General features: G+C 42.8%; 1 protein-coding gene across 5 annotated transcripts in view; it reads right to left on the bottom strand.

Moving 5' to 3' along the window:
- cfap46 (cilia and flagella associated protein 46) overlaps positions 1–27,286 on the bottom strand; it is a 93,327-nt gene that overhangs the window by 13,175 nt on the left and 52,866 nt on the right. For 4 of the 5 annotated variants that reach the window (XM_029698089.1, XM_029698092.1, XM_029698091.1 and 1 more), the window contains 11 exons: positions 25,300–25,497; positions 22,466–22,654; positions 22,211–22,333; positions 20,664–20,846; positions 18,688–18,861; positions 18,265–18,362; positions 17,670–17,746; positions 15,377–15,546; positions 13,959–14,065; positions 10,857–10,942; positions 6,692–6,859 (listed from right to left, as the gene is read on the bottom strand). In XM_029698089.1, the coding sequence (XP_029553949.1) occupies positions 6,692–6,859; positions 10,857–10,942; positions 13,959–14,065; positions 15,377–15,546; positions 17,670–17,746; positions 18,265–18,362; positions 18,688–18,861; positions 20,664–20,846; positions 22,211–22,333; positions 22,466–22,654; positions 25,300–25,497 (1,573 nt within the window). Of the gene's footprint in view, positions 1–6,691; positions 6,860–10,577; positions 10,691–10,856; positions 10,943–13,958; positions 14,066–15,376; positions 15,547–17,669; positions 17,747–18,264; positions 18,363–18,687; positions 18,862–20,663; positions 20,847–22,210; positions 22,334–22,465; positions 22,655–25,299; positions 25,498–27,286 lie in introns of those variants that run through there. The other variant, XM_029698094.1, reaches the window with a different exon arrangement.

Below are 27,286 nucleotides of genomic sequence, written 5' to 3'. Positions count from 1 at the left end.
TCCAAGCATACTTCGGGATGCAATTCAAGGCTTTATTAGAAGCAATGACACTTTATTCTCTATTCTCATGGCCACCACAGCATTCTGCAGCGATACGCCAACCCATCTGTTTTAATGGCTATTTGACCAAGAAGGAGAGTGATGGAGTGCTGCATCAGATGACCTGGCTTCCACAATCACCTAACCTCAACCCAATTGAGATGGTTTGGGATGAGTTGGACCACAGAGTGAACGAAAAGCAGCCAAGAAGTGCTCAGCATATGTGGGAACTCCTTCAAGACTGTTGGGAAATCATTCCTCATGAAGCTGGTTGAGAGAATCTGAAGAGTGTGCAAAGCTGTCATCAAGGCAAAGGGTGGCTTTGATGGAAAGTTATATTTGAGTGTCATTGAGTGTCATTGAGTGTTCATTCCAATCTCCTTTGCATTAGCGTAGCCTCTCCTATAGCCTGTCAACCATGTGTCTGCCTATCCCTGTTCTCTCCTCTCTGCACAGGCCACACAAACGCTTCACACCGCGTGGCCGCTGCCACTCTAACCTGGTGCTCCCAGCGCGCACGACCCACGTGGAGTTCCAGGTCTCCGGCAGCCTCTGGAACTGCCGGTCTGCGGCCAACAAGGCAGAGTTCATCTCAGCCTATGCTACCCTCCAGTCCCTCGACTTCTTGGCGCTGACGGAAACATGGATTACCACAGAAAACACTGCTACTCCTATTGCTCTCTCCTCGTCTGACCACGTGTTGTCGCATACCCCGAGAGCATCTGGTCAGCGGGGTGGTGGCACTGGAATCCTCATCTCTCCCAAGTGGACATTCTCTCTTTCTCCCCTGACCCATCTGTCTATCTCCTCATTTGAATTCCATGCTGTCACAGTCACTAGCCCATTCAAGCTTAACATCCTTATCATTTATCGCCCTCCATGTTCCCTTGGAGAGTTCATCAATGAGCTTGACGCCTTGATAAGTTCCTTTCCTGAGGATGGCTCACCCCTCACAGTTCTGGGTGACTTTAACCTCCCTACGTCTACCTTTGACTCATTTCTCTCTGCCTCCTTCTTTCCACTACTCTCCTCTTTTGACCTCACCCTCTCACCCTCTCACCGTCACCCCCTACTCACAAAGCAGGCAATACGCTTGACCTCATCTTTACTAGATGCTGTTCTTCTACTAATCTCACTGCAACTCCCCTCCAAATCTCCAACCACTACCTTGTATCCTTTTCCCTCTCCTCCAACACTACTCACTCTGCCCCTACTCAGATGGTATTGCGCCGTCGCAACCTTCACTCTCTCTCTCCTGCTACTCTCTCCTCTTCCACCCTATCATCTCTTCCCATCTGCTCAATCCTTCTCCAACCAATCTCCTGATTCTGCTTCCTCAACCCTCCTCTCCTACCTTTCTGCATCCTTTGACTCTCTATGTCCCCTATCCTCCCGGCCGGCTCGGTCCTCCCCTCCTGCTCCGTGGCTTGACGACTCATTGCGAGCTCACAGAACAGGGCCCCGGGCAGCCGAGTGGAAATGGAGGAAAACTAGCCTCCCTGCGGACCTGGCATCTTTTCACTCCCTCCTCTCTACATTTTCCTCCTCTGTTTCTGTTGCTAAAGCCACTTTCTACCACTCTAAATTCCAAGCATCTGCCTCTAACCCTAGGAAGCTCTTTGCCACCTTCTCCTCCCTCCTGAATCCTCCTCCCCCTCCCCCCCTCTGCGGATGACTTCGTCAACCATTTTGAAAAGAAGGTTGACGACATTCGATCCTTGTTTGTTAAGTCAAACGACACCGCTGGTCCTGCTCACGTTGCCCTACCCTATGCTTTGACCTCTTTCTCCCCTCTCTCTCCAGATGAAATCTTGCGACTTGTGACGGCCGGCCGCCCAACAACCTGCCCGCTTGACCCTATCCCCTCCTCTCTTCTCCAGACCATTTCCGGAGACCTTCTCCCCTACCTCACCTCGCTCATCAACTCATCCTTGACCGCTGGCTACGTCCCTTCCGTCTTCAAGAGAGCGAGAGTTGCACCCCTTCTCAAAAAACCTACACTCGATCCCTCCGATGTCAACAACTACAGACCAGTATCCCTTCTCTCCAAAACTCTTGAGCGTGACGTCCTTGGCCAGCTCTCTTGCTATCTCTCTCAGAATGACCTTCTTGATCCAAATCAGTCAGGTTTCAAAACTGGCCATTCAACTGAGACCGCTCTTCTCTGTATCACGGAGGCTCTCCGCACTGCTAAAGCTAACTCTCTCCCCTCTGCTCTCATCCTTCTAGACCTATCTGCTGCCTTTGATACTGTGAAACATCAGATCCTCCTCTCCACCCTCTCCGAGTTGGGCATCTCTGGCGCGGCTCACTCTTGGATTGCGTCCTACCTGACAAGTCGCTCCTACCAGGTGGCGTGGCTAGAATCCGTCTCCGCACCACGTGCTCTCACCACTGGTGTCCCCCAGGGGTCAGTTCTAGGCCCTCTCCTATTCTCGCTATACACCAAGTCGCTTGGCTCTGTCATATCCTCACATGGTCTCTCCTATCATTGCTACGCAGACGACACACAATTAATCTTCTCCTTTCCCCCTTCTGATAACCAGGTGGCGAATCGCATCTCTGCATGTCTGGCAGACATATAAGTGTGGATGACGGATCACCACCTCAAGCTGAACCTCGGCAAGACAGAGCTGCTCTTCCTCCCGGGGAAGGACTGCCCGTTCCATGATCTCGCCATCACGGTTGACAACTCCATTGTGTCCTCCTCCCAGAGTGCTAAGAGCCTTGGCGTGACCCTGGACAAAACCCTGTCGTTCTCAGCTAACATCAAGGCGGTGACCCGATCCTGTAGGTTCATGCTCTACAACATTCGCAGAGTACAACCCTGCCTTACACTGGAAGCGGCGCAGGTCCTAATCCAGGCACTTGTCATCTCCCATCTGGATTACTGCAACTCGCTGCTGGCGGGGCTCCCTGCCTGTTCCATTAAACCCTTACAACTCATCCAGAACGCCGCAGCCCGAATACCTGGGATAGGATAAAGTAATCCTTCTACCCCCCCACCAAAAAAAAAGATATAGATGTACTATTGTAAAGTGGTTGTTCCACTGGATATCATAAGGTGAATGCACCAATTTGTAAGTCGCTCTGGATAAGAGCGTCTGCTAAATGACGTAAATGTAATGTAAATGTGGCTACTTTGAAGAATCTCAAATATATAATATATTTGGATTTGTTTAATACTTCTTTGGTTACAACATAGTTTTGATGTCTTCACTATTATTCTACAATGTAGAAAATAGTAAAAATAAAGAAAACCCTTGAATGAGTAGGTGTGTCCAAACTTTTGACTGGTACTCTATGTAAGAGCATCATGATCTATGTGCAGTACATAACTTATTGGATAGACACTGCAGCTTGCTAATAAAATATATTGATTGAACACTATCTGACACTTATTTTATTGTATCCTCAAGAATGTGAGGCTCACATTTCTCCATACGTCATTATCAGAATTACCTTCCCAGATATAAATGTAAGTTCACTTGTCATGTGAATTTTACAAGCAAATTACAAATTAATTTGGATACGCAGGCCATATTAGGAAAGAATAGAGCAGAGGTACTCAAATACTTTTTGAGAAGGTCCGGTCACACAAATTTCCTAGGCGACAAAGGTCCGGATGGATATTGTAATTTATCAGCATCGTAACAATGACTACCGCGCTGTAGCACTCACATCTGTAATGTAGTGCTTTGAAAGGCTGGTCATGGCACACATAATCCTGGACACCCTGGACCCACTCCAACTTGCATACCACCCCAACAGATCCACAGACGACGGCACTCCACTCTGCCCTCTCCCACCAACAAAAGTGAGAGTAAGAAAGTTACAGATGCACACATATATCCTACTCCCCCAAAAACACTAACCTCCCCTGTTATTGTAATGGTGAGAGGTTAGCATATCTTGGGGGTATGATATTTGTGCTTCTAACTGTGTCACTCATCATTATTCACGATTCAGTCAGAACTAAATGTAACCATGGTAGTATCCACATTAATGTAGAAGTGTTTAAAAATATATAATATTGTTATTTACATTAACAGTGACTTCAAAATGCCATAGTACGTTATTTACCATTAAATTCTATTGAGCACAAAATAATCTGAAACACAACCAAAACAAACAGCAAATGCGTCCAACAAGTTTGTAGAGTCACAAGCTTGATGTAATCATTGCGCGCTAGGAATATGGGACCAAATATTAACTTTGTACTACTTTAATACACATACAGTGCATTCGGAAAGTATTGAGACCCCTTGACTTTTTCCACATTTTGTTACATTACATTCGGAAAGTATTCAGACCCCTTGACTTTTTCCACATGTTGTTACGTTACAGCCTTATTCTAAAACTGATTAAAAAAAATACATGTGAATAAAAAAAAAAACGTATTTACATAATATTCAGACCCTTTGCGATGAGACTCGAAATTGAGCTCAGGTGCATCCTGTTTCCATTGATGATCCTTGAGATGTTACTACAACTTGATTGGAGTCTACCTGTCGTAAATTCATTTGATTGGACATGATTTGGAAAGGCACACAGCTGTCTATATAAGGTCCCACAGTTGACAGTGCATGTCAGATCAAAAACCAAGCCGTGAGGTTGAAGGAATTGTCCTTGGAGCTCCAAGACAGGATTGTGTCGAGGCACAGATCTGGGAAAGGGTACCAAAACATGAAGGTCCCCAAGAACACTGTGGCCTCCATCATTCTTAAATGGAAGAAGTTTGGAACCACCAAGACTCTTCCAAGAGCAGGCCACCCGGCCAAACTGAGTAATGTGGGGAGATCGACCTTGGTCAGGGAGGTGACCAAGAACCCGAAAGTCACTCTGACAGAGCTCCAGAGTTCCTCTGTGGAGATGGAACAACCATCTCTGCAGCACTCCACCGATCAGGCCTTTATGCTAGAGTGGCCAGACAGAAGCCATTCCTCAGTAAAAGGCACATGACAGCCCGTTTAGAGTTAGCAAAAAAGCACCTAAAGGACTCTCAGACCATGAGAAACAAGATTCTGGTCTGATAAAGCCAAGTTTGAACAGTTTGGCCTCAATGCCAAGCGTCACGACTAGTGGAAACCTGGCACCATCCCTATGGTGAAGCAGCATCATGCTGTGGGGATATTTTTCAGAGGCAGAGACTGGGAGATTAGTCAGGATCGAGGAAAATATGAATAGAGCAAAGTACAGAGAGATCCTTGATGAAAACCTGCTGCAGAGCAATCAGGACCTCAGACTGGGGCGAAGGTTCACCTTCCAACAGGACAACGACCCTAAGCACACAGCCAAGGTAACGCAGGAGTGGCTTCGGGGACAAGTCTCTGAATGTCCTTCTGTGGCCCAGCCAGAGCCCGGACTTAAACCCGATCGAACATCTCTAGAGAGACCTGAAAATAGCTGTGCAGCGATGCTCCACGTCCAACCTGACAGCACTTGAGAGGATCTGCAGAGAAGAATGGAAAAAACTCCCCAAATACAGGTGTGCCAAGCTTGTAGCGTTATACCCAAGAAGACTCAAGGCTGTAATCGCTGCCAAAGATGCTTCAACAAAGTACTGAGTAAAGGGTCTGAATACTTATGTAAATGTAATATTTTATTTACTAAAATGTCCCACCCTTAAGTTGCTACCATACCGTTTACTATTAGTGATCCTGCTACCCGCCACTTTCGCCTAATATTTATTTTTATTTGTATTAGTTATACTATTTTGATATTGATTATTTTGAGTAAAGCTATTTTGGGTTTACCACTTTGGGTAAAGCTTGCAAGGCATTTCACTGTACTTGTGCATGTGATAAAACTTGACACATTGTTCACAACCCTCTTTTTGGCGGAGAGAACATTTTGCCACTTTAAAGATTATTTCCTGCATTTCTACACATTATGCCATGTCTTATGTGTGTTCATATGATATCTGAATGACTCAAACATTACAACCGAATCAAATAGAGGCCTCAGCAGAGAATCTGGCCATGATAACTACAAGGTTTAGATAGGCTTACCAGCTAACTTACCTAGCTAAAAAATGGGCTAGATGATTTCGATAATTGCTTCTTTTGCATTCTTTTATTACAGTAAGTTTCACTCAACAGTAAGTTTAAAGCCCGAATGCGTTTCTTAACACATTGTAGGTCTGGATCCGGGGTATTATAGTCCGCCTATTGAGTATGGTTGGAATGGAGCGTTGTAGCCAGGCAAACACTGTCAAAGTCATTCCAACTGAGGTTTAAAGAGATTACAGTGTGGGAGAGGGTGTTAATCCTGCCTGAACAAATTGTCATGAAAACATCATTAGTATTCCAAAAAGTTTAATGAAGCTTTGCCAATTGGATGGAGGGGTAAGAATAGATGAAATGCTTGTATAGTACAAAACCCTCTGGACGGACTTAGACGCTAATTTGCACTTGCAAAGTTTGTTAGTTGCCTAATTTATGCATGTGTGATGAACTACCTTAAATAATGTTTTTTGTTAAAGGTAGACTCAGCTAAATGACGTTGCCACGAGCAGCACCGGAGATATTGAAATGAGCGAGGCAACACTTCGCTCGCACACCGTCACACACAGTATCTGCACATGAGTGAAAACTGAATGAAATTAAAACTGTACTTGCAACTCCATTTGTGTGTGTGTGTAACCCCTCACCTGGTTCCTCTCTCTGCAGGCGAGTGTGGAGGAGCTGCAGTGAGAAGTCACGAGATACAGAGCTCAGCCCCTCTTCTTGCAGGATTGCCAACGCTTCCAGAGGTAGTTCCATAAGCATCCAGTCAGCCAGGAGCACGACATACTCCCCGAGCTCTGCAGGAGACCCCACTGTTCACACAAACAGACACAGATAAATGTGAGCACACACACCCGCACACACAGTGTACAAAAATCAATACAATATGCTCAGCTTGCTGTGAAAATGTTTATATTAGTGTATATATAGTTTTTGTTGCCATTCACACATTCTGATTAGTAATACAGTGAAAATAAAATGTGATCACAAAAGCCATACAACATACTTTATACACAGAGTACAAAACATTAGAAACACCTGCTCTGATAAGCTATGATCCCCATCCAGCCAACTTTGCACAACTGTGGGAAGCACTGGGCATTGGCGTCAAAATGGGCCAGCATCCCTGTGGAACGCTTTCAACACCTTGTAGATGAATTGAGGCTGTTCTGAGGGCAAAAGGGGGTGCAACTAGGGCTGTTACAGTGACCGTATTACCTCCACACCAGCAGTCACGAGCCATGAAGGAAGTAAAATTCCATGTGACCGTTTAGTCACTGTAATTAGGCTTCTCCAAGCACTGATGCTGCTGATGGTCATTAGTAGCCTACCAAACTTGCTAACTCACTTGTGAATGATATAATTTATCACTTGTGAATCACGCCCAGGTTGTGTGCAGTAAGGCAAGAAACAGAGCATGCCATTTTGCGAATTTTTCCAATAATAGTCACACACCTCATGTAGCCTAGCCTATAGGCTTATATATTTTGGTAAGGTTTATATCACAACAAAAGCGGCAAAATAACTTACATTTAAGCACATGAATCCACTTTACAAGGGGTATAGAGCCTAACTGGCATACATACGCAGTGCATGAGTTTCAAGTTTGGGGAAGATCATTTTCACCATAAGAATGCACCTTTTTAATAAAAACATTACATGCATAATTACATTTGCGGTCACTTTTAAAAATGGTGTTAATAGCCTACTCCCGTGTGCACATTCCTGCGCCTATAATGTGAAGAAAAAGCCTAATAGTTTATCAACATTTTAAGCTAAACGTTCTGATCAGTTGCGTCAGCCTCATTGCTTAATAATTTTTTGGGATGCTAGTGGTTATACTGTATTCATTTGTATCAATGACGTAAATGTAAATCTATCGCATCCCACAACTGTCCCAGACTATGTTTGGAATATTTCTTTCTTGAACAGAATAGGTCAACTTTTGTACTATGAGGCATAGTAGATTGACATAGCAGCTAAAACTCAGCAAAAAAATAAACGTCCCTTTTTTAGGACCCTGTCTTTCAAAGATAATTCGTAAAAATGCAAACAACTTCGCAGCTCTTCATTGTAAAGGGTTTAAACACTGTTTCCCATTCAATGAACCATAAACAATTGATGAACATGCACCTGTGGAACGCTCATTAAGACACTAACAGCTTACAGACGGTAGGCAATTAAGGTCACAGTTATGAAAACTTAGGACACTAAAGAGGCCTTTCTACTGACTTTGAAAAACACCAAAAGAAAGATGCCCAGGGGCCCTGCTCATCTGCGTGAACCTATCTTAGGCATGCTGCAAGGAGGCATGAGGACTGCAGATGTGGCCAGGGCAATAAATGGCAATGTCCGTACTGTAAGACGCCTAAGACAGCGCTACAGGGAGACAGGTCGGACAGCTGATCGTCCTCGCAGTGGCAGACCACGTGTAACAACACCTGCACAGGATCGGTACATCCGAACATCACACCTGCGGGACAGGTACAGGATGGCAACAACAACTGCCCGAGTTACACCAGCAACGCACAATCCCTCCATCAGTGCACAGACTGTCCACAATAGGCTGAGAGAGGCTGGACTGAGGACTTGTAGGCCTGTTGTAAGGCAGGTCCTCACCAGACATCACCGGCAACAACGTCGCCTATGGGCACAAACCCACCGTCGCTGGACCAGGACTGGCAAAAAGTGATCTTCACTGACGAGTCATGATTTTGTCTCACCAGGGGTGATGGTCGGATTCGCGTTTGTCGGCGAAGGAATGAGCGTTACACCGAGGCCTGTACTCTTGAGCGGGATCGATTTGGTGGTGGAGGGTCCGTCATGGTCTGGGGCGGTGTGTCACAGCATCATCGGACTGAGCTTGTTGTCATTGCAGGCAATCTCAACGCTGTGCGTTACAGGAAAGACATCCTCCTCCCTCATGTGGTACCTTACTGCAAGCTCATCCTGACATGACCCTCCAGCATGACAATGCCACCAGCCATACTGCTTATTCTGTGAGTGATTTCCTGCAAGACAGGAATGTCAGTGTTCTGGGGCCATTCCCCCCAGAAATGTCTGGGAACTTGCAGGTGCCTTGGTGGAAGAGTGGGGTAACATCTCACAGCAAGAACTGGCAAATCTGGTGCAGTCCATGAGGAGGAGATGCACTGCAGTACTTTATGCAGCTGGTGGCCATACCAGATACTGACTGTTACTTTTGATTTTGCCCCCCCCATACAAATATTTACACATGTTAAGTTTGCTGAAAGTAAACGCAGTTGACAGTGAGAGGACCTTTATTTTTTTGCTGAGTTTGTCACTCTACTATCCCCTATAGTACAAAAGTTGATAGTCTAGTGCTTTTGCTGTTCGTTAGACCTACTCATCTTGCTGGCTGACGAAAAGCCTGCGAGTAAGACCTGATCACGTGACGGCATTGGCTAATAAGAATTGAGCTGAGAGACCCATGTGAGTGAGAGGTGCTTCTTCGGAGCACGTAGCCGGGAGAAGGGAATTCTAATTATTATATTCAGCCCAAGGGATTTTTTAGGGGGCATTACGGCCACACAAAGGGGATGCCGCCGGGCAATTCGAGGCATTATCAACTGTTATGAATAAGAGACTGATGAAATGTGTGCAACCTGCACAAATAACAACAGAGCTCATGCCTTTCATGCAACTTTTTTCAAATCATCATTAGAGTCGTATCATGCAGCCTTACAATGTATTAAAAATACAAACGCTGGGCTATATGTTTTGATCATAACTAAAGTTGCATAAATAACTCTAAATTAAGCATATAGGAGGACCTGTTTCTTTGTTAACCGCTCAACACAGAATAGCCACATGTGCGCACACCCTCAGAAATCGTTGAGAAAATATCCTTTCTATTTTATTCAGCTGTGTTCAATTGTATTCTTCATACTATCAACCGGGCCACGGAATTCTAAGCAAATCTTGTCTGCTAAATGAACTAGTGTAGCCCACACCCATATGGCACAGCCAGATCAGGGCCTAACATAAGGGCAATGAGTATGCTATTCTGTTCTTCTGAAATATACAACATTTTCACCATATCATGTTTCCTTAGACCTGTCTAAAATACATAATGGATTTATTGTGATCGTGTAGACTATGGATTTATTAGACTTTTTAAAATGTAGCTGTTCCAAAAGGTCTGCATCAGTGGCTTGTAGTCTATACGTGGAAGCCAGGAGGTGCTAAATGTGTTTATGTTAATTAACAGTCAATTACCGTGAGACTGGCAGTTATTTGCTTGACAATCACCGGCTGACAAAATGTCATGACCGCCACAGCCCTAGGAGCAACTTAATATTAGGAAGGCGATCCCAATGTTTTGTACACTCAGCGTATACTTATACATGTAATGGTGCGAGGGAAAATCCAAAGTACAAATCACCATCTGAAATGGGTCTCTTAAGCCCTGGTCCAGTTAGCTATTTGGTAAGTTATATGTTCTATTACATACACTATAGCTGTACTGTATCTCACACTAGAGTAAATATTTGAACATCATATATATTTCAGTTAGTATTGTGTTTAGGGAATTAAATACCATTTGCCTTTTGCGTAAAAACATGCTGATGTTGCTCCACTGTACATCATTTGGTCAATAAACAAACTGGTATAACAAAAATCTAAAGAAATGGGAGATGGGGGGAATTAGTAAACTCAATCTAATCTAAGTAAATCCAGCTGTGGGCTAATCACAAGCAATGAGCAGGTATAGTACAGTACATTCTGAACATCAGTCCCCTGATCCTTACACTGCATATATCCGTTTCTGGGACAAGCCATACGCACCCGCTAGACCTTTATCTGGGCCTGCTTTCTCCTCCTTTTCTTTGGGCCGGATGGACTCCGGGATGGAAATTGATGGCATCTGGTGTCTGAGTGAAGTAGATAAGGACAGGGAGGATCAGGAGGGATACAGTGGAGACCTGGTCCAGACATGAGAAAATGAATGTACAAGGACCAGAGAAGCACGAGGAGGCGGAGAACACAGAGGAACGTCACAGCTGACACCTAACTCGACAAATAGACAGACTGATGCATGCAGACACGTACAGTTGAAGTCGGAAGTTTACATACACTTAGGTTGGAGTCATAAAAACTTGTTTTCAACAACTCCTCAAATGTCTTGTTAACAAACTATAGTTTTGGCAAGTCGGTTAGGACATCTACTTTGTAGAAAGTCATAAGGGCTGTTCTTATGCACGACGCAACACGGAGTGCCTGGATACAGCCCTTAGCCGTGGTATATTGGCCATATACCACTAACCCCCGAGATGCCTTATTGCTTTTATAAACTGGTTACCAACATATTTAGAGCAGTAAAAATAAATGCTTTGTCATACCCGTGGCATACGGTCAGCCTATCAGCATTCAGGGCTCGAACCACCCAGTTTATAATATACGATATACCACCCCAGTCTAACCATTAACCTAACCCTATCCTTAACCCTAAACTCCTAAACCTAACCCTTATTTTTTTTATTACATTTTTGCACTTTTCTCCACAATTTCGTGATAACGATCTTGTCTCATCGCTGCAACTCCCCAACGGGCTCGGGAGATGCGAAGGTCGAGTCAAGCGTCCTCCGAAACATTACCCGCCAAGAAGCGCTTCTTGAAGTTCGCCTAATATAGGGGGCGCTACAGCGATTTTTGAAAAAAATGTGTGCCCATTTTAAACGGCCTCCTACTCAAACTCAGAAGCTAGGATATGCATATAATTAATACTTGTGGATAGAAAACACCCTAAAGTTTCTAAAACTGTTTGAATGGTGTCTGTGAGTATAACAGAACTCATATGACAGTCAAAACCCCGAGACAGATCGTAACAGGATGTGGAATTCTGAATTGCGGACTCAACTTCATCACTTTGCCTATAAATCACACCATGAGCTATGGTTCATTGAGCACTTCCTATTGCTTCCACTAGATGTCCCCAGTCTTTACAAAGTAGTTTGAGTCTTCTACTGTGAAAACTGACAGAATGAGAGTCTGTGGAACGTGGTCACATGGGGAGGGCCATCACCATTATGATGCCGGCGCCCCTGGCTACCCTCCCCTTTCGAAACGTTTAGAAAGACAATGCAATCGTCCCCCTTCAATATTATTGGAGCTCTGGTTGAAAAAGGCCCTAAAGATTTATGTTAAACAACATTTGACATGTTTGAACGAACTTAAATATATATTTTTTCCATTTTGGTATGTCCCACGGACGACGGTACTTTTGGTGCAGCCTTCAGAACGCGCTAACAACAACAAGCTATTGGGACATAAAGGATTAACTTTTTCGAACGAAAATACATTTGTTGTGGACCTGGGATTCCTGGAAGTGCCTTCTGATGAAGATAATCAAAGGTAAGGGATTATTGACAATAGTATACAAGAGTAGATTTGATATGCGATTGTTCCAAGATGGCGCTGACCTTGTAACGGTAGCCTATTTTTCTGAGTATCGCATCCCCTTTTATCGCAAAGTGTGATTACCCAGTAAAGTTATTTTTAAATCTGGCATTGCAGGTGCTTTCAAGAGATGTTAATCTATAAATCTTAGAATGACAATATTACATTTTAAAAATGTTTTCGAATAGTAATTTAGTCAATTGTAGCGCTGTTTCACCGGATGCATTTGAGGGAAAATAGTTAGTCAACGTCACGCGCCGATGTAAAATGCTGTTTTTATATATAAATATGAACTTTATCAAACAAAAGAATGCATGTATTGTGTAACATGATGTCCTAGGAGTGTCATCTGATGAAGATTGTCAAAGGCTAGTGCTGCATTTAGCTGTTTTTTGGTTATTTGTGATGCATGTGGTTGGTCGGAAAATGGCTATGTGGCTACTTTTACGATATACTCCTCTAACATAATCTAATGTTTTGCTTTTGCTGTAAAGCTTTTTTGAAATCGGACAACGTGGTTCGATTCAGGAGAGGTGTATCTATAAAACGATATAAAATAGTCCTATATTTGAAAAAAAAAAATTCATAATTTTGTTATGAATATGGCGATAGGATTTTTCGCTGGATGTTGATCCCGCATACGGGACGGAGACCGTCAAGAGGTTTTAACACCCGCTCGCTTAACCCGGAAGCCAGCTGCACCAATGTGTCGGATGAAACACAATGTCCCTGGTTTTACTATCCTTGTGAGGACTTCTGGTCCCATAAGGATAGTAAAACCAAACCAACACAGAGAGAGAGAGAGAGAAGAAGATCACAGGCCACACTGACACAAAGTCTTGCAATGTGAATGTCTAGCTGATACAACACATGAATAAGTCACACATGATGAACTAGACCTGGGAAGGTAAACAGAAAATAATCAACACTGACCATACCGATCATAGACTATACTAGAGAAGTTTGAAATGAAATAAGTTTGCTAATATGGGTGATGTTAATGGGACAATTGATGGCTACAACCATTGAATTGCTAGTAGTTTAAAGGATAAAAAAAAAAATGTGTTGCACATTAATGTTGTAGTCTTATCGTTCTATTTATCGTTAATGCATCAATTCAGGCAATTTATTGCAATATGGCTTTTTGCCCATATTGCCCAGCTCTATAATGAACTGTAGACAAAATCAACTGCATTGGAATTTTCCTTATTCAATGTTTCCTTATTCAAGCTCTGCCTCAAGGGCAGAAACAATGTGATTGGTTGAGTGGTTTAGCCAAGAAAAGAGGCTGGTCATGTTTAGATACAGTAAGTTCCCAATTGGTTAAGGATAGGGTAAGGGGTTGGGTTTAGTTTAAGTTCTGCAATAAACAGAACTCAGCAGCAGAATGTTTTTGACCTCCCAGTACAGCTAAGAAAACGGTATACATTTTTTTACCCTAAAATGACCATTGTACAATAAAGGACAATATCTGGACCTGTACTGACTTACCTGAAGCATGAGAAGTCAAACTGAGAGAGGATTGGACACAAATAGTCCTCCATTTCTTGTACAATGGCTTTGAAATGAGATTCCAATTTCTCTTCTGAGTTCGATTTCTATACAGGGACAAAAAGAAAAAGCCTAGCTGACATGTAAAATCAACACTTGTCTCGAGCACTGACAACGATTACACAGACCTACATAACTTGAACAATGTTTGGACATTAAAATCCGATATCGTCAGAAAGTGAGGGAAGAGAGAAATTCAGCTCCGGGATATTGTTGTAGACTGGTTTATTTATGAGGCCAGTCGATCATTTGAATAGAGAAAAAGAGAACAAGGGGTTGTAGAGGGTTTGTGGAGGGGTAATAGAGCAGGGCCACTAACATTTTCAGTTGGTGGCACCAGGTCATGATTTGGTCGCACCATAATGTTGTTGAGGCGTCATGCAATATATATATTTTTTGCAATCATCTCATAAAGTAATTCACAGTGCTACCTAGACGGTATGTTTCAATAAATAAGTTGAATTTAACATGTCCAAGCAGGAATGCATGATCAAGATATTTTTGTGTGCAATCTGAAAAAGTGATTGCCATGAATTTTGGGTTGACAATTAGGCTATTGTTGCTATATTTTACTCTCAAAATAGGGCTCCAGAATTGCAGATTCCTTTTGTTCAATAGAGATTCTTTTTTTTGTGTGTGTGTGTACCAATATCATTATTCATTTTGGGCTAATTCACCATTGTGTAATTAATAAAAACAACAAAAAAAGCCAAAGTTTTCAAAGAAAAGAGAAACCCGCAAACTTCTCTTGCTCGTGTCACTGATTAAAGCTCAAAGCTCTGACGAAGGCCAAGAGGCCGACACAAAAGCTTTAATAAAATGTATGATGCGGGTTTCTCTTTTCTTTGAAGTAATCATATTATTCCCATGCACCGGTTTCTGGATACATTAACACAGCTTTTTTGAATTAAGCATACTAGCCAATGAAATCACTGAAAATGGCAGATGCACACTTCCCACACTCCATATTTCTCAAACCCATATAGACAGTTAAAAAAGGTGCTAATACAGTCAATATTGAGAGATGAGAAATAAACTTAATACCTACAGGAAGCTGAGACCCCCCTCTCTCTAACAGTCACAACAGTATGTGTGTTGAAACCGTTCATGCCCTGCGATTGCATTTTGAATGTTGTTCCAAAAGCACTAGCACATGTGAGTTATCTTGTTTGAGCTACTGTTTCGACCCAATCATGGTTTTAGCCGCCCCCCAAATATGTTTTGACTGAAGTGACCAGCTAGAATTTGCAGGTCGCATTGATGCGACCAATTACAAATGTTACTTGCACAACCAAGTCAAAGGGTCGCAAAGGGTCGTAGTGGGTTCATAAAGGGGTTGTAGAGGGTTCGTGACCTACTAGGTGAACGTGACGCTCGCTCCCCGCCCTGCCCTCATTGCAAAGCCAATGCGCCTCTTTCAAGAAGTTGTGTTTGGTCTCGCGTTTGAAGGCTTGTGTTCTGTTCCGGAGATCAAGCAGAGCCCTGGGCTGGACAGCAACCTTGGCGACCCTGGTACAGACCAGCATACCTGCAACAAAAGAACAGCACAGCCTCTGTAACTGGTCCCCCCGATCCCACATCCTCCTTCTCTGCTCAGTACCTCCCATCTCTCTTTCCTTCTCCCTTCCATGTCTCTCCCTCCCTCTCTCCATACACATTTTGAAAGATAGAATTCCATGACTTTTCAATGAGTTCTCCACAACCTTTAACCACATTTCCATGACCAACAATTGGCAGCGTCTCTATGTACGTATAAAAAAGTTAAGCATAATGTGGTATCGACACCATGGGTGGTACCATCTTCTGTCATTGAGCAAGGCACTTAACCCCCCATAAAGTATAATACCTGTTAGGCAACTGTATAAAACACATGTGGTCAACCCTCAGTCTGGAGAGCTACTGGTTGTGCAAGCTTTTGATCAAGCCCTGCTCAAACACACCAGAGCTAGTTTATCAAGGTCCAGTTGACCACCTCATTTTTAAAATGTAGTTTGTTAGAGGGGGACTGGAATAAAAGCCTGCACACCCATTAGCTCTCCTGGAGGATGGGTGACCACCCTTGATGTAAAACATTGCAACAATACAATCAAATATGTTTAATGCCTTTTTAAATAATGTGCTCATTCAATATATCAAAGATCAAATGGCTATGGTAAGCTACAAATCTTTTTATTCTGCTGAAGCAGGCACACACATTTTCTTCAGGAAATAAAGCTTTTATTGTTAAGTCATATTTATCTTAGCCTATAGCCTGATGAAGACATATTGGCTGTCAAAACATTGTTATTACATTTTTGCATCTAAGCTCCTCGCCTTTTCTTTTTCAAATATTTATCTTAACTACTTTAGAAGTATTTACTTTGCTGGCTGACTAGCATCTATTGAGTTGCAAGGTCCCATACATTGGATGCCCAATAAACCAGAAAATCTAAAAGAAAGGCTAAATCTAATATTTTTTCCTAAAATTAATGTTCACGATTCCCATTTTATTATTTTGATTCACATGATTCGATTCACCACGATTGACCTGGATCCCAACTAATACAATGGTGAAGTGAATCATTCATTTCATCAAAAATAATCATTTAAATTAATCATATGAATCGTTCAAAAAATGTAATACATTTTGTATGGGCTTATTCGCAAATGTAGGTGGAAAGTTTTTTGGGACATGACGAAAACATTAATACATGCTATCAATCGCTAAACAGTTAACTAGAGGGTACAAGTTTTGTTTTGAATTGGCTGCCTAGTTAGTCTGTTCTCTATCATATTTTATAGGCTAGGTCTACCTGCTGCTACATGTCCGACTGTTTCTCTCTCCATGGGCAACGGCCCACTCGTCTCACACACACGCAGGTGATGCTCGCAAACACAGTGTCGTTCCGATCCTGGATGATATGTTGATTTTTATTTGATTGATAAAATATTTAAAAACTGTGCTTAAATAAATTGAATTAACAGAAATTAATTTCCATTACTTTTTCAGGCTTGGAAAACACCATTTAAAAATGCCATTACTTTTCCAGGATTTTCAAGACCGTACGAACCATGTCTCTCCATCCCTCCCCCTCTCTTCTTTGTGATGAACGTATTTGATCTCATTCTCCCGAAACAAGGCCAGATGCTAGCCTGTGCCTTTTTGAACAGCAGAGTCTACAGAAAGGTCATTTGAGGAGGTAATATGCAAACGTTACTTTGTTTTTTAGAATTAGAAAATCTGCTATTCCCATGCTTGGCTAGCAGCTGCAGACGAAAGGTGAAAGGGTCCGTGTCCAGGTATCTTACTATTCAGTGTTCATCTTTGCATGTGTCTCTGTCTAAATTAGCTCTCAACCTTTCATGGGCACTGTTGTTAGGGAGAGACCCGGCATACTAAATGTTACGTTGGAATGATTTATTTCTTTATAGTTTAATTCTGAATGCTGATAACACTTAAGTGCATTGCTGCAGCATATCAATGGAATATTTGCCTAGTCTTAAAAAACGAATTGCATATCAGAGCAATGAAAATCCCACCCACACACAAAAATAAATAATAAACCTCTAAAGGTTGGCATCCATCTTATTCCATAAATGCAAGCGTGCTACTGGTTACCACTTACTGAACATGTACTACATGAAAATATCCCAAAGGTTGAGAAGCCTCACCAGAAACCTGCATGGCCTTCCCTCTCTGACTCTCTGTAAGTTTGCTCCTCTCATAGAAAGCTCCATAGAGAGTTGACCTAAAAAAGAACACACATCTCACCTATTTGCCATGCAAACCGTGTCACGACAGAACTTTATATGTATGGGTGGCATTTACAGTAAAGTATGTTTGGCATTTACAGTAAAGTATGTTAAATGGTATAGCAGGAGCCCGACTGTGCTGATTCTACAGAGGACATAGGATGAGAGTATCCCTCGTGTGGCGTCATCAAATTTACATTTTACATTTTAGTCATTTAGCAGATGCTCTTATCCAGAGCGATTTACAGTAATGAATGCATACATTTCATTTCATGCATTTTTTTTTTGTACTGGCCCCAGGTGGGAATCGAACCCACAACCCTGGCGTTGCACACACCATGCTCTACCAACTGAGCCACAGGGAAATATTGCACCCAGCTCCAGAAAATGTGTGTTAACTAACCCAATGAGAAATGTGACCACACGTGACCAACAGATGGGGCCAGAGGAGACTCGTGGGCTTGTGTGTGTCTGACACACGGTAGACAGACTAAAAGCCCGCGTTGACATGTACCTGTCTTGTGTGTGCTGAAGCAGCAGGATTTTCAGGTTAGAGGGCAGCTCTCCCAGGAGACTCAGGTGACTTGGGTTGATGGTCAGGTGGCTGTAGGTCTGGGCACAGATTTGCTACATGTTGATACATTTTTTACCCATTTATACTGAGCACATTATTTATGTTGATACATAATTGAAATGGCAACTGCAAATACATATTCTTTATCCAAAGCTTGTAATGAACACTCTAAAGGGCAATTAGCCAGCTAAGAAAGATAGATACACCACAGAGAGACCACATGGAGTTCAATGTGTGAAACAAAACAAGGCATATTTAATCTATTGTAATACATTCATGGGGAACCACTAACGGGGGCTCAAGTGAATCTCTATGGTGCCTAGAAAACATCTGTTGTATTGAGGGTGTTTTGTGGGACAGTACCTTGGAGAGGCCATTGAGTGAGTCCTCTACTCGCTTCAGCAGACTAGTGGGGGTCTCCTCCTGTGAAGGGAGCAGGTTGCTGTGTAGGTTGAGTAGCGCTGAGAGCTGGGACACACGAGTGTCAGTGCAAGCAGATCTTAGAATGTCAGCCATCATAGCCGTGCAGGAGCAGCTCTGGGAATAGAGAAGAACAGAGATTAGCAAAAGCACACAATATCTAATTTAAGGGGAGTAGGGACACTAACACATCAACATTTAGACTGTGACAGAACATCTTACAGTGACCAAGACAGCCTCTAACTACGCACACTTGCACAGCAGACATGCAAACATACACATGCATGTACACAAACACCCCTCCCCTACACACATACAGTTAAGGTCGGAAGTTTACATACACCTTAGCCAAATACATTTAAACTCAGTTTTTCACAATTCCTGACATTTAATCAGAATAAAAATTCCCTGTTTTAGGATCACCACTTTATTTTAAGAATGTGAAATGTCAGAATAATAGTAGAGAGAATGATTTATTTCAGATTTTATTTATTTCATCACATTCCCAGTGGGTCAGAAGTTTACATACACTCAAATAGTATTTGGTAGCATTGCCTTTAAATTGTTTAACTTGGATCAAACGTTTCGAGTAGACTTCCACAAGCTTCCCACAATAAAGTTGGGTGAATTTTGGCCCATTCCTCTTGACAGAGATTGTGAAACTGAGTTAGGTTTGAAGGCCTCCTTGCTTGCACACGCTTTTTCAGTTCTGCCCACATATTTTCTATAGGATTGAGGTCAGGGCTTTGTGATGGCACTCCAATACCTTGACTTTGTTGTCCTTAAGCCATTTTGCCACAACTTTGGAAGTATGCTTGGGGTCATTGTCCATTTGGAAGACCCATTTGCGACCAAGCTTTAACTTCCTGACTGATGTCTTTTCGATGTTGCTTCAATATAGCCACATCATTTTGATGCTTCATGATGTCATCTATTTTGTGAAGTGCACCAGTCCCTCCTGCAGCAAAGCACCCCCACAACATGATGCTGCCAAAAAGCGTCCCCCTTTTTCCTCCAAACATAATGATGGTCATTATGGCCAAACAGTTCTATTTGTGTTTCATCAGACCAGAGCACATTTCTCCAAAAAGTACGATCTTTGTCCCCATGTGCAGTTGCAAACCATAGTCTGGCTTTTTTATGGCGGTTTTGGAGCAGTTGCTTCTTCCTTGCTGAGCGGCCTTACAGGTTAGGTCGCTATAGGACTCGTTTTACTGTGGATATAGATACTTTTGTACCTGTTTCCTCCAGCATCTTCACAAGGTCCTTTGCTGTTGTTCTGGGATTGATTTGCACTTTTCGCACCAAAGTACGTTCATCTCTAGGAGACAGAACGTGTCTCCTTCCTGAGCGGTATGACGGCTGTGTGGTCCTATGGTGTTTATTCTTGCGCACTATTGTTTGTACAGATGAACGTGGTACCTTCAGGCGTTTGGAAATTGCTCACAAGGATGAACCAGACTTGTGGAGGTCTGCAGTTTTTTTTCTGAGGTCTTGGCTGATTTCTTTTGATTTTCCGATGTCAAGCAAAGAGGCACAGACTTTGAAGGTAGGCCTTGAAATACATCCGCAGGTATACCTCCAATTGACTCAAATTATGTTTAATTAGCCTATCAGAAGCTTCTTTAGCCATGACATCATTTTCTGGAATTTTCCAAGCTGTTTAAAGGCACTGTCAACTTAGTGTATGTAAACTTCTGACCCACTGGAATTGTGATACAATGAATTATAAGGGAAAGAATCTGTCTGTAAACAATAGTTGGAAAAATGACTTGTGTCATGCACAAAGTAGATGTCCTAACTGACTTGCAAAAACTATAGTTTGTTAACAAGAAATTTGTGGAGTGGTTGACAAACAAGTTTTAATGACTCCAACCTAAGTGTATGTAAACTTCCGACTTCAATTGTACATACTGTACCTGGAGCAGGGCCAGGTATTGACCAGTGGCACATGGGTCAAACTGGCCGTGACACTCCAGCATATTGAGGCAGGCTTCTGAGAGGATGGAGCTGGGGAGTTTGTGTTGGAGGGAGAGGCTGATGGCCTGTGCTAAAGTCTCACTGGCCTGAGCCAGAAGTTGCTGGGCAGAACGTCTTCTTCTCTGGAATACACACGCACACGTACACACAAACAGAGAGAAAACAAGTAGCTACAAGTTGTGCATGCCACCATGCTATCATAATGCCACCTGCTGCTATTAATCTATTGCACCAACTTCAGAGTAACATTTCTGAATGGACTTGCCCTTCTTAGGTTACTTTTAATATAATCTCTCGTGGACAGATGAAACGGGGAGAATCTGTCAAAGCGCACATAAAATTTTCTAATTACGAGCAACAGTAGTTCTTGGTTTTGGGTTTTCGTCATTGATTATTTGGATGAATCAGGATTGGACGAAGGCGGTGCTTAAACTCGTGTGGTGATTTTCAAGCCTGTGTGCGGATGATAAACGGTTTCCACTAGATTCCACAGTCACAAAGTCCAAATTGGCTGTATCATAAAAATTCATTAAACAATAACATTTCCTTTTTGGCCATGATAAACACGGGGGAAATTAGCGGAAGGGAGGGGTTTGGCCGTGAGTTTCCGTTTGCGAGGGAGGAGACTTCGCTTCCTTTCTTTGCACCAGTGGTGTAAAGTACTTAAGTAAAAATACTTTAACGTACTACTTAAGTAGTTTTTTGGGGTATCTGTACTTTACTATTTATATTACTTTTACTCCACTACGTTCCCAAATAAAATAATGTACATTTTAATCCTTACATTTTCCCTGAAACCCAAAAGTACTTGTTACATTTTGAATGCTTAGCAGGATAGGAAAATTGTCTAATTCACGCACTTATCAAGAAAACATCCCTGGTCATCACTACTGCCTCTCATCTGGCGGACTCACTAAACACAAATGCTTCCTTTGTAAATTATGTCTGAGTGTTGAAGTGTTCCCCTGGCTATCCATAAATAAATAAAAAACAAGAAAATCGTGCCGTCTGGTTTGCTTAATATAAGGAATTTGAAATTATTTATACTTTCCTTTTCCTTTTGATACCTAAGTATATTTTAGCGATTACATTTACTTTTCATACTTAAGTACATTTAAAACCAAATACTTTTAGACTTTTACTCAAGTAGTATTTTACTGGGTGACTTTTTCTCGAGTCATTTTCTTTGAAGGTTTCTTTACTTTTACGCAAGTATGACAATTGGGTACCTTTTCCATCACTGCTTTGCACAAAGATAATCACAATTGTTAATGGCATTCCCCCAAAAGTAAAACAGGAAACGACAAACTTTCACAAGAGAATTTTACTTCTAGGTAACCAAGATTACTTTTAAAATAAAGACTGTCTTTTACAGTATATCAAGACTAGCCAAGAAAGTGACTTGTGTTGAAGATAAGAACGACTAGATTTGTCTAAAGACACCAGATTAAAGAGGAGGAAAGGTTCCAGGTAGACTATACAGTACCTGTAACTCAGCACATTTGGCTGCATACTGTCTGGGCTCCGTTCTGCTTGACTCTAGGCCATTCTCTCCGGTTAACTCCTCCTCCTCCTTAGGGCTGGCTTTAGACTCTGACCGGTCCTCCTCCTGTTCATAGAATCAAGATTAGTTTACAATCTGGTCATGAACACTGACATTTTTTTTTTAGCTCTTAGATTTTTGTGAAGAGGAATGACATCTCTAAAAGTCACTTCGAGTCCCCTTAAAAGTTACTTGTACCAGGTTGTGTCCATCCCAGAGGGTGAAGGGGTAGAGCGGGTCTCTCTGCATGGCTAGCAGCCTCAGGCACTTCCCCATCAGGCTCAGAGAGCTGGCTCTGGTCTCCACACAGTCAAGGGACATGAAGTTGACCGTGGCCAGCTGGCTCAAAGCTACCTGCCCCAGGGTCCTCCCTGTAGTTATCCACTCCTACAAAGGGAACAAAGGGGATGGGGTGGTTACTGGGGGACACAGAGGAAATGGAGGGATATATAAAGGAAGAAGGGAGGGAGATGGATTACAAAATTCTGCAGCACACCTAAAATGTCCCTATTAATTTATTTAGTGGTAATGACCTCTCATCTGATCCAACACTGCAAATCATCTATTTTCTGTGACTAAAGTTTAGACATTAAATAGGGTTTATTTGAAATATTTTCATCATTTTGATAGTATGATAGTTCCTTACTCATGTTCATTTGTGTGTACCCCTGTAAGAGCGTTCCGTGAATCTGCACCAAGAAAATGTAGCTCTGGTAAAATAGGTCTTTAGTTTTGAACAGTTTGAGCTACAGACGAGCGGTTTTAGGCATTATAAAAGGTGCAACCACGGACACAATGTCATGCTCCGTTTGTTTCTATGGCAGAGGTTGTGGTAGAGCTAAGCCCAGAGCCATGTATTAAGAAATAAATGACTGACTAAACCTAAATCAGATTTGCCTTTGCTAATGGTTTTCACAGATGATGAAAAATGATACAAATTACTGCACACCCCTCAAATGATACAAATGTAATAACAGCCTGAGCGCACTGGACTTGAAACAACGATACAGTTGTAACCATGTGCCATTTAATGTATTATCTGACCGGCACTAGTGCCCCCAAGTAAAAATTCCATGTGCATTCCACAGGTCACTTTTATAAGTGAGTGTACACTGGTTGGGAACCACTGCACTATGTCACGCCTGCTCCAGCTCTTCCCCCCTGGCAATCGAGGGCGCCAGGCTCCCCAGCATTGCGCACTCCTGCCATCATCATAACGCACACCTGCCTTCCCGTCACGCGCATCAGCGATTATTGGACTGACCTGGACTCAATCACTTCTGTCCTTACCTTCCCTACATATGTCTGGTTCCCCACTCTGTTCCCGGCTTCTGCTTTAATGTCCGTATGTCTTTGTACACCCATGTGCTGACGCTGTTCCTGTCCTGTTACCTGTCTGTTTCGCATTAAATGTTCAACTCCCCGTACCTGCTTCTCATCCCCGGCGTTGGTCATTACACAATAGGTAGTCCTAACCCTTATTCCAAAACCAACATGGACTTCCTCTAATGGAGGAGGTTCTCCCTCCCGTGTACCAACTTTGGGAATTTCATGACAAACACAAACACCTCCCAATCGAATGCACAATGGTTTAATGAATCATCTTGGTTGCAGACGACGGGCCATTTCTCAACAAAAAAAACCTTAAAGGTTGTAGCTACAGACCAGATCTTACTCATAGTGAGATCTCGCTTAGTTTTTTTCATGGGGGAGCTGATATGACGGGGAGCAGCAACAGAGAGAAACAACATGAAGCGAGTCACCAAGCAATAAGCTTAATCACTGCCAGTATTGATCAGATCAGTCCCATTATAGCGGTGGAGATTTCACTTTGGGAGAAAAGCCCTTTACTATCAGACAGACATGATTGCAGTCCTCCCACAGAACTACTGAAGATTGACCAGAGGAGTGTGTGTGCTCTGCAGTCTGCATGCCCATATCCTACGAGCCCGTCCCTGTCTGAGCCTGATCATTAGCTTCACACATTAATATTAGATGGAACATTTGCAATTCAAAGCGCTAGTTGATGAAATCGGCAATCTCCTCTCCCGCTCTCACAAGTCGGGCATTGACTTGTAATAAGCCTCCCAGAATTGAGGAAATTGTTTTGTTTGTAACTTGTCCAATAACTGTGTAGGCCAGTAGTTTTCTTTCGCTATGTCTATCCACCAGTCTCAAATAGCTCCCTATCCCTCCCCCTTGGCACTAATCCCTTGATGTTAGCATGTCTGTATAGGTGTAGTGGTAAAGCTTCCACCATATTGCTTCCACCTTACAGATCTGCAAACATTGAAGGGGTAATTAGGGCCAAGGGGAGGGGAGGGGTACCGATCACATTGGAACTGGCTTAATCCACGTTTCCATTGAGACTTTGAAGTCAACCCAGGTTGGGCTGGCCTTGGTGGACTAACACATTGTGTTTACACTGCCTCCAGAAATTACTTCATGTTGCTAGGCAGCAAATATATACCTGCAGCTAGCTTTGCTAATGTTGCTAGCTAGCAAGATGTTGAATAATTTAATTCACCCTCACCATGCTGTAACTAGCGTTACCCCATACTCCTGCCAGTGCCAGCCAGACTCAGAGCCATGTATTTAGCTTGCTGAAGTTAGTTAGCTAAACGGTAAGCGTCGTCGCTAGCATAACAGGCTAGCTAGCTAGCTTAGATCCTAGCTTGCTTGCCATGGCATTGACTATTAGCTAGCTAGCTATCCAAGCAAACCAAACAGGTTTGAAAATCGCGCTTGTTCGCTGCTATTCGTAAAAAAAAAATTGAGGGCATCCCCTATTCTGATTATCAACTGTTGTCAAACACAAGTGAGTGTGAAAATATGATTCTCTTCCTCAACAGTGTGCAGCGAATTCTACTTGATGAAAATCGAAATGAGTATGACATCCTGGTATTTAAAGCATAAAATATTTCAGAAATGTCACATACTATAAAACATTCAATTTGTTCGCATACCCAAAAGGCCTACTATTTAGAACGCAAGTATGTGTATTTGGACACGACCCCTGTCTATGCCCTTACCTGCTCTACAGAGCCGAGGTCTGGTGTAATGCGTACAAACTCCTCCACGGTTCTCTCCACAGAGGCTTTCCTGTCCTGGGCCAGGGCTAGTCTGTTCTCCTCAGCACACACCTGTTCCAGCATGGCTAAGGACAGCTCAGCCAGAGCCAGTCTGACCTGCAACAGCCTCCTCGTGGCTGGGAGAGACAAGGGCTGACACTGTGGAAGGTACAGAGGGCAGAAAGAGAGAGCGAGAAAAAGACAAAGATTATGACAGACATATTACAGCAACAAGAACACACGCACAGACATGACTGTAAATGCAAATGCAAGAAGTTAAAATGTGTTATTGTGCCCCAGCTCATTTTTCAACCCAGTGCAAGATAGCTTTAAAAGCCTTAGATCTGAATTTGATCTCCTTTGTAATGGAAAAGTTCATGAAGAAGATAAACGTATATCGATGTACATCTTCAGACTGAACAAAAGTGACACCTTCATTTACAACGTAACGAAAGGGAAGGAACCAAGAAACAAATGTAGATTGGGTCAAATAAACTCAAATCTTGCGTGACAGACTTTATATGCAATTTTCAGACACTCGTCTGGTTCCACGAGAGTGAGTTCATATACACTGCTGTTTTCATATTTGGTATGTCATTTCAATGTAACTTATTGGGGCAGCAGTATCATTTGCTGAAAGCACAGGGCTATAGACTGTGAATCCTAAATGCAGAATTGGACCTTCAAAGTAGATTGTATCTAGCTAACTGGATTCTTCCAGATTTCAGCAGGTGGTTTAATAATGAAGCAAGATGCAATTTCAATGTCCTTTCATGATTAGATCAAGATGCACTTCAAAATGGCAGTGTGCAAGTCATGTCTGCTCCATCTTTGACATTGACTTTTGGAATGCTTTTTCTACATATGGCAGTTTGGATGTTGGCCTGTTTGAAAGTTGGCTCTTAACCATCAGGTGTTTCTGAAAAAAAAAAAACGTGTGTGTGTGTGTGTCTGTTTATTCTGTAGGCTATATCGGATATGAACTGAGGTCTGGAGCAAATAGGTGGATCCACCAGAGTCCACACACATTCAGTAATGATTTGGCTGAGATACCTTGTTCAGTAAAAAAAAAAAAGATTATGCCATTTTTATTGAGCATATTTATAATGAATGGTTCTCTCCTTTTCAGGAATTCCTTGTTCTATAATTAAATCATCCATTTGGAAAATGTAACAATGTAGATCCCTAGTGAAACAAAGGGCAAAATGAATTCAATAAATAATTTAGCAGCACTGGCTTGGACTTCACAGCCCTGGGTCGACAGGAGTCCAAGCAGCGAATCAGGCTTTCTGACAAGCCATATATGGACTTTTCACAAGCAAATCTAATATCTCAACCCTGTCAACATGTTCAGTTACTCTCTAAATAGAGTGTAATTTGTTTGCAAATGCTTTCAGTTCCAGGACAGATAGCCAGAACTCTGTTTTGAGGAACTGTAACAGCTGAGCAAAATAGGATTTGCACGCTTATTAAGACAAATTCCTTCACAATGAAGAACACTGCTGAGATATGGTTCCAATAAATGCGTTCTGGCCTCCCGAGTGGCGCAGCGAACTAAGGCACTGCATCGCAGTGTTGCGGCTTCACTACAGGGTTCGACCCCAGGCTGTAGTCATTACCGGCCGTGACCGGGAGTCCCATAGGGCGTCGCACAATTGGTCCAGTGTCGTCTGGGTTAGGAGAGGGTTTGGCCGGGGTAGTTTACTTGGCTCATCGCGCTCTAGCTCCTCCTTGTGGCGGGCCAGGCACCTGCAGGCTGACTTTGGTCATCAGTTGAACGGTGTTTCCTCCGACACATTGGTGCAGCTGGCTTCCGTGTTAAGTGAGCAGGTAATAAAAAGCGCAGTTTGGCAGGTCATGTTTCAGAGGACGCATGACTCGACCTTCGCCTCTCCCAAGCCCGTTGGGGATTTGCAGCGATGAGACAAGATCGTAATCCCGAAATTGG

This window comes from Salmo trutta, chromosome 18 (genome assembly GCF_901001165.1).
Source record: "Salmo trutta chromosome 18, fSalTru1.1, whole genome shotgun sequence".
In the NCBI taxonomy this organism is placed as follows: domain Eukaryota; kingdom Metazoa; phylum Chordata; class Actinopteri; order Salmoniformes; family Salmonidae; genus Salmo; species Salmo trutta.
Note: the sequence above shows the minus strand (reverse complement) of the source record. Positions and strands in the feature narration are given on the sequence as shown.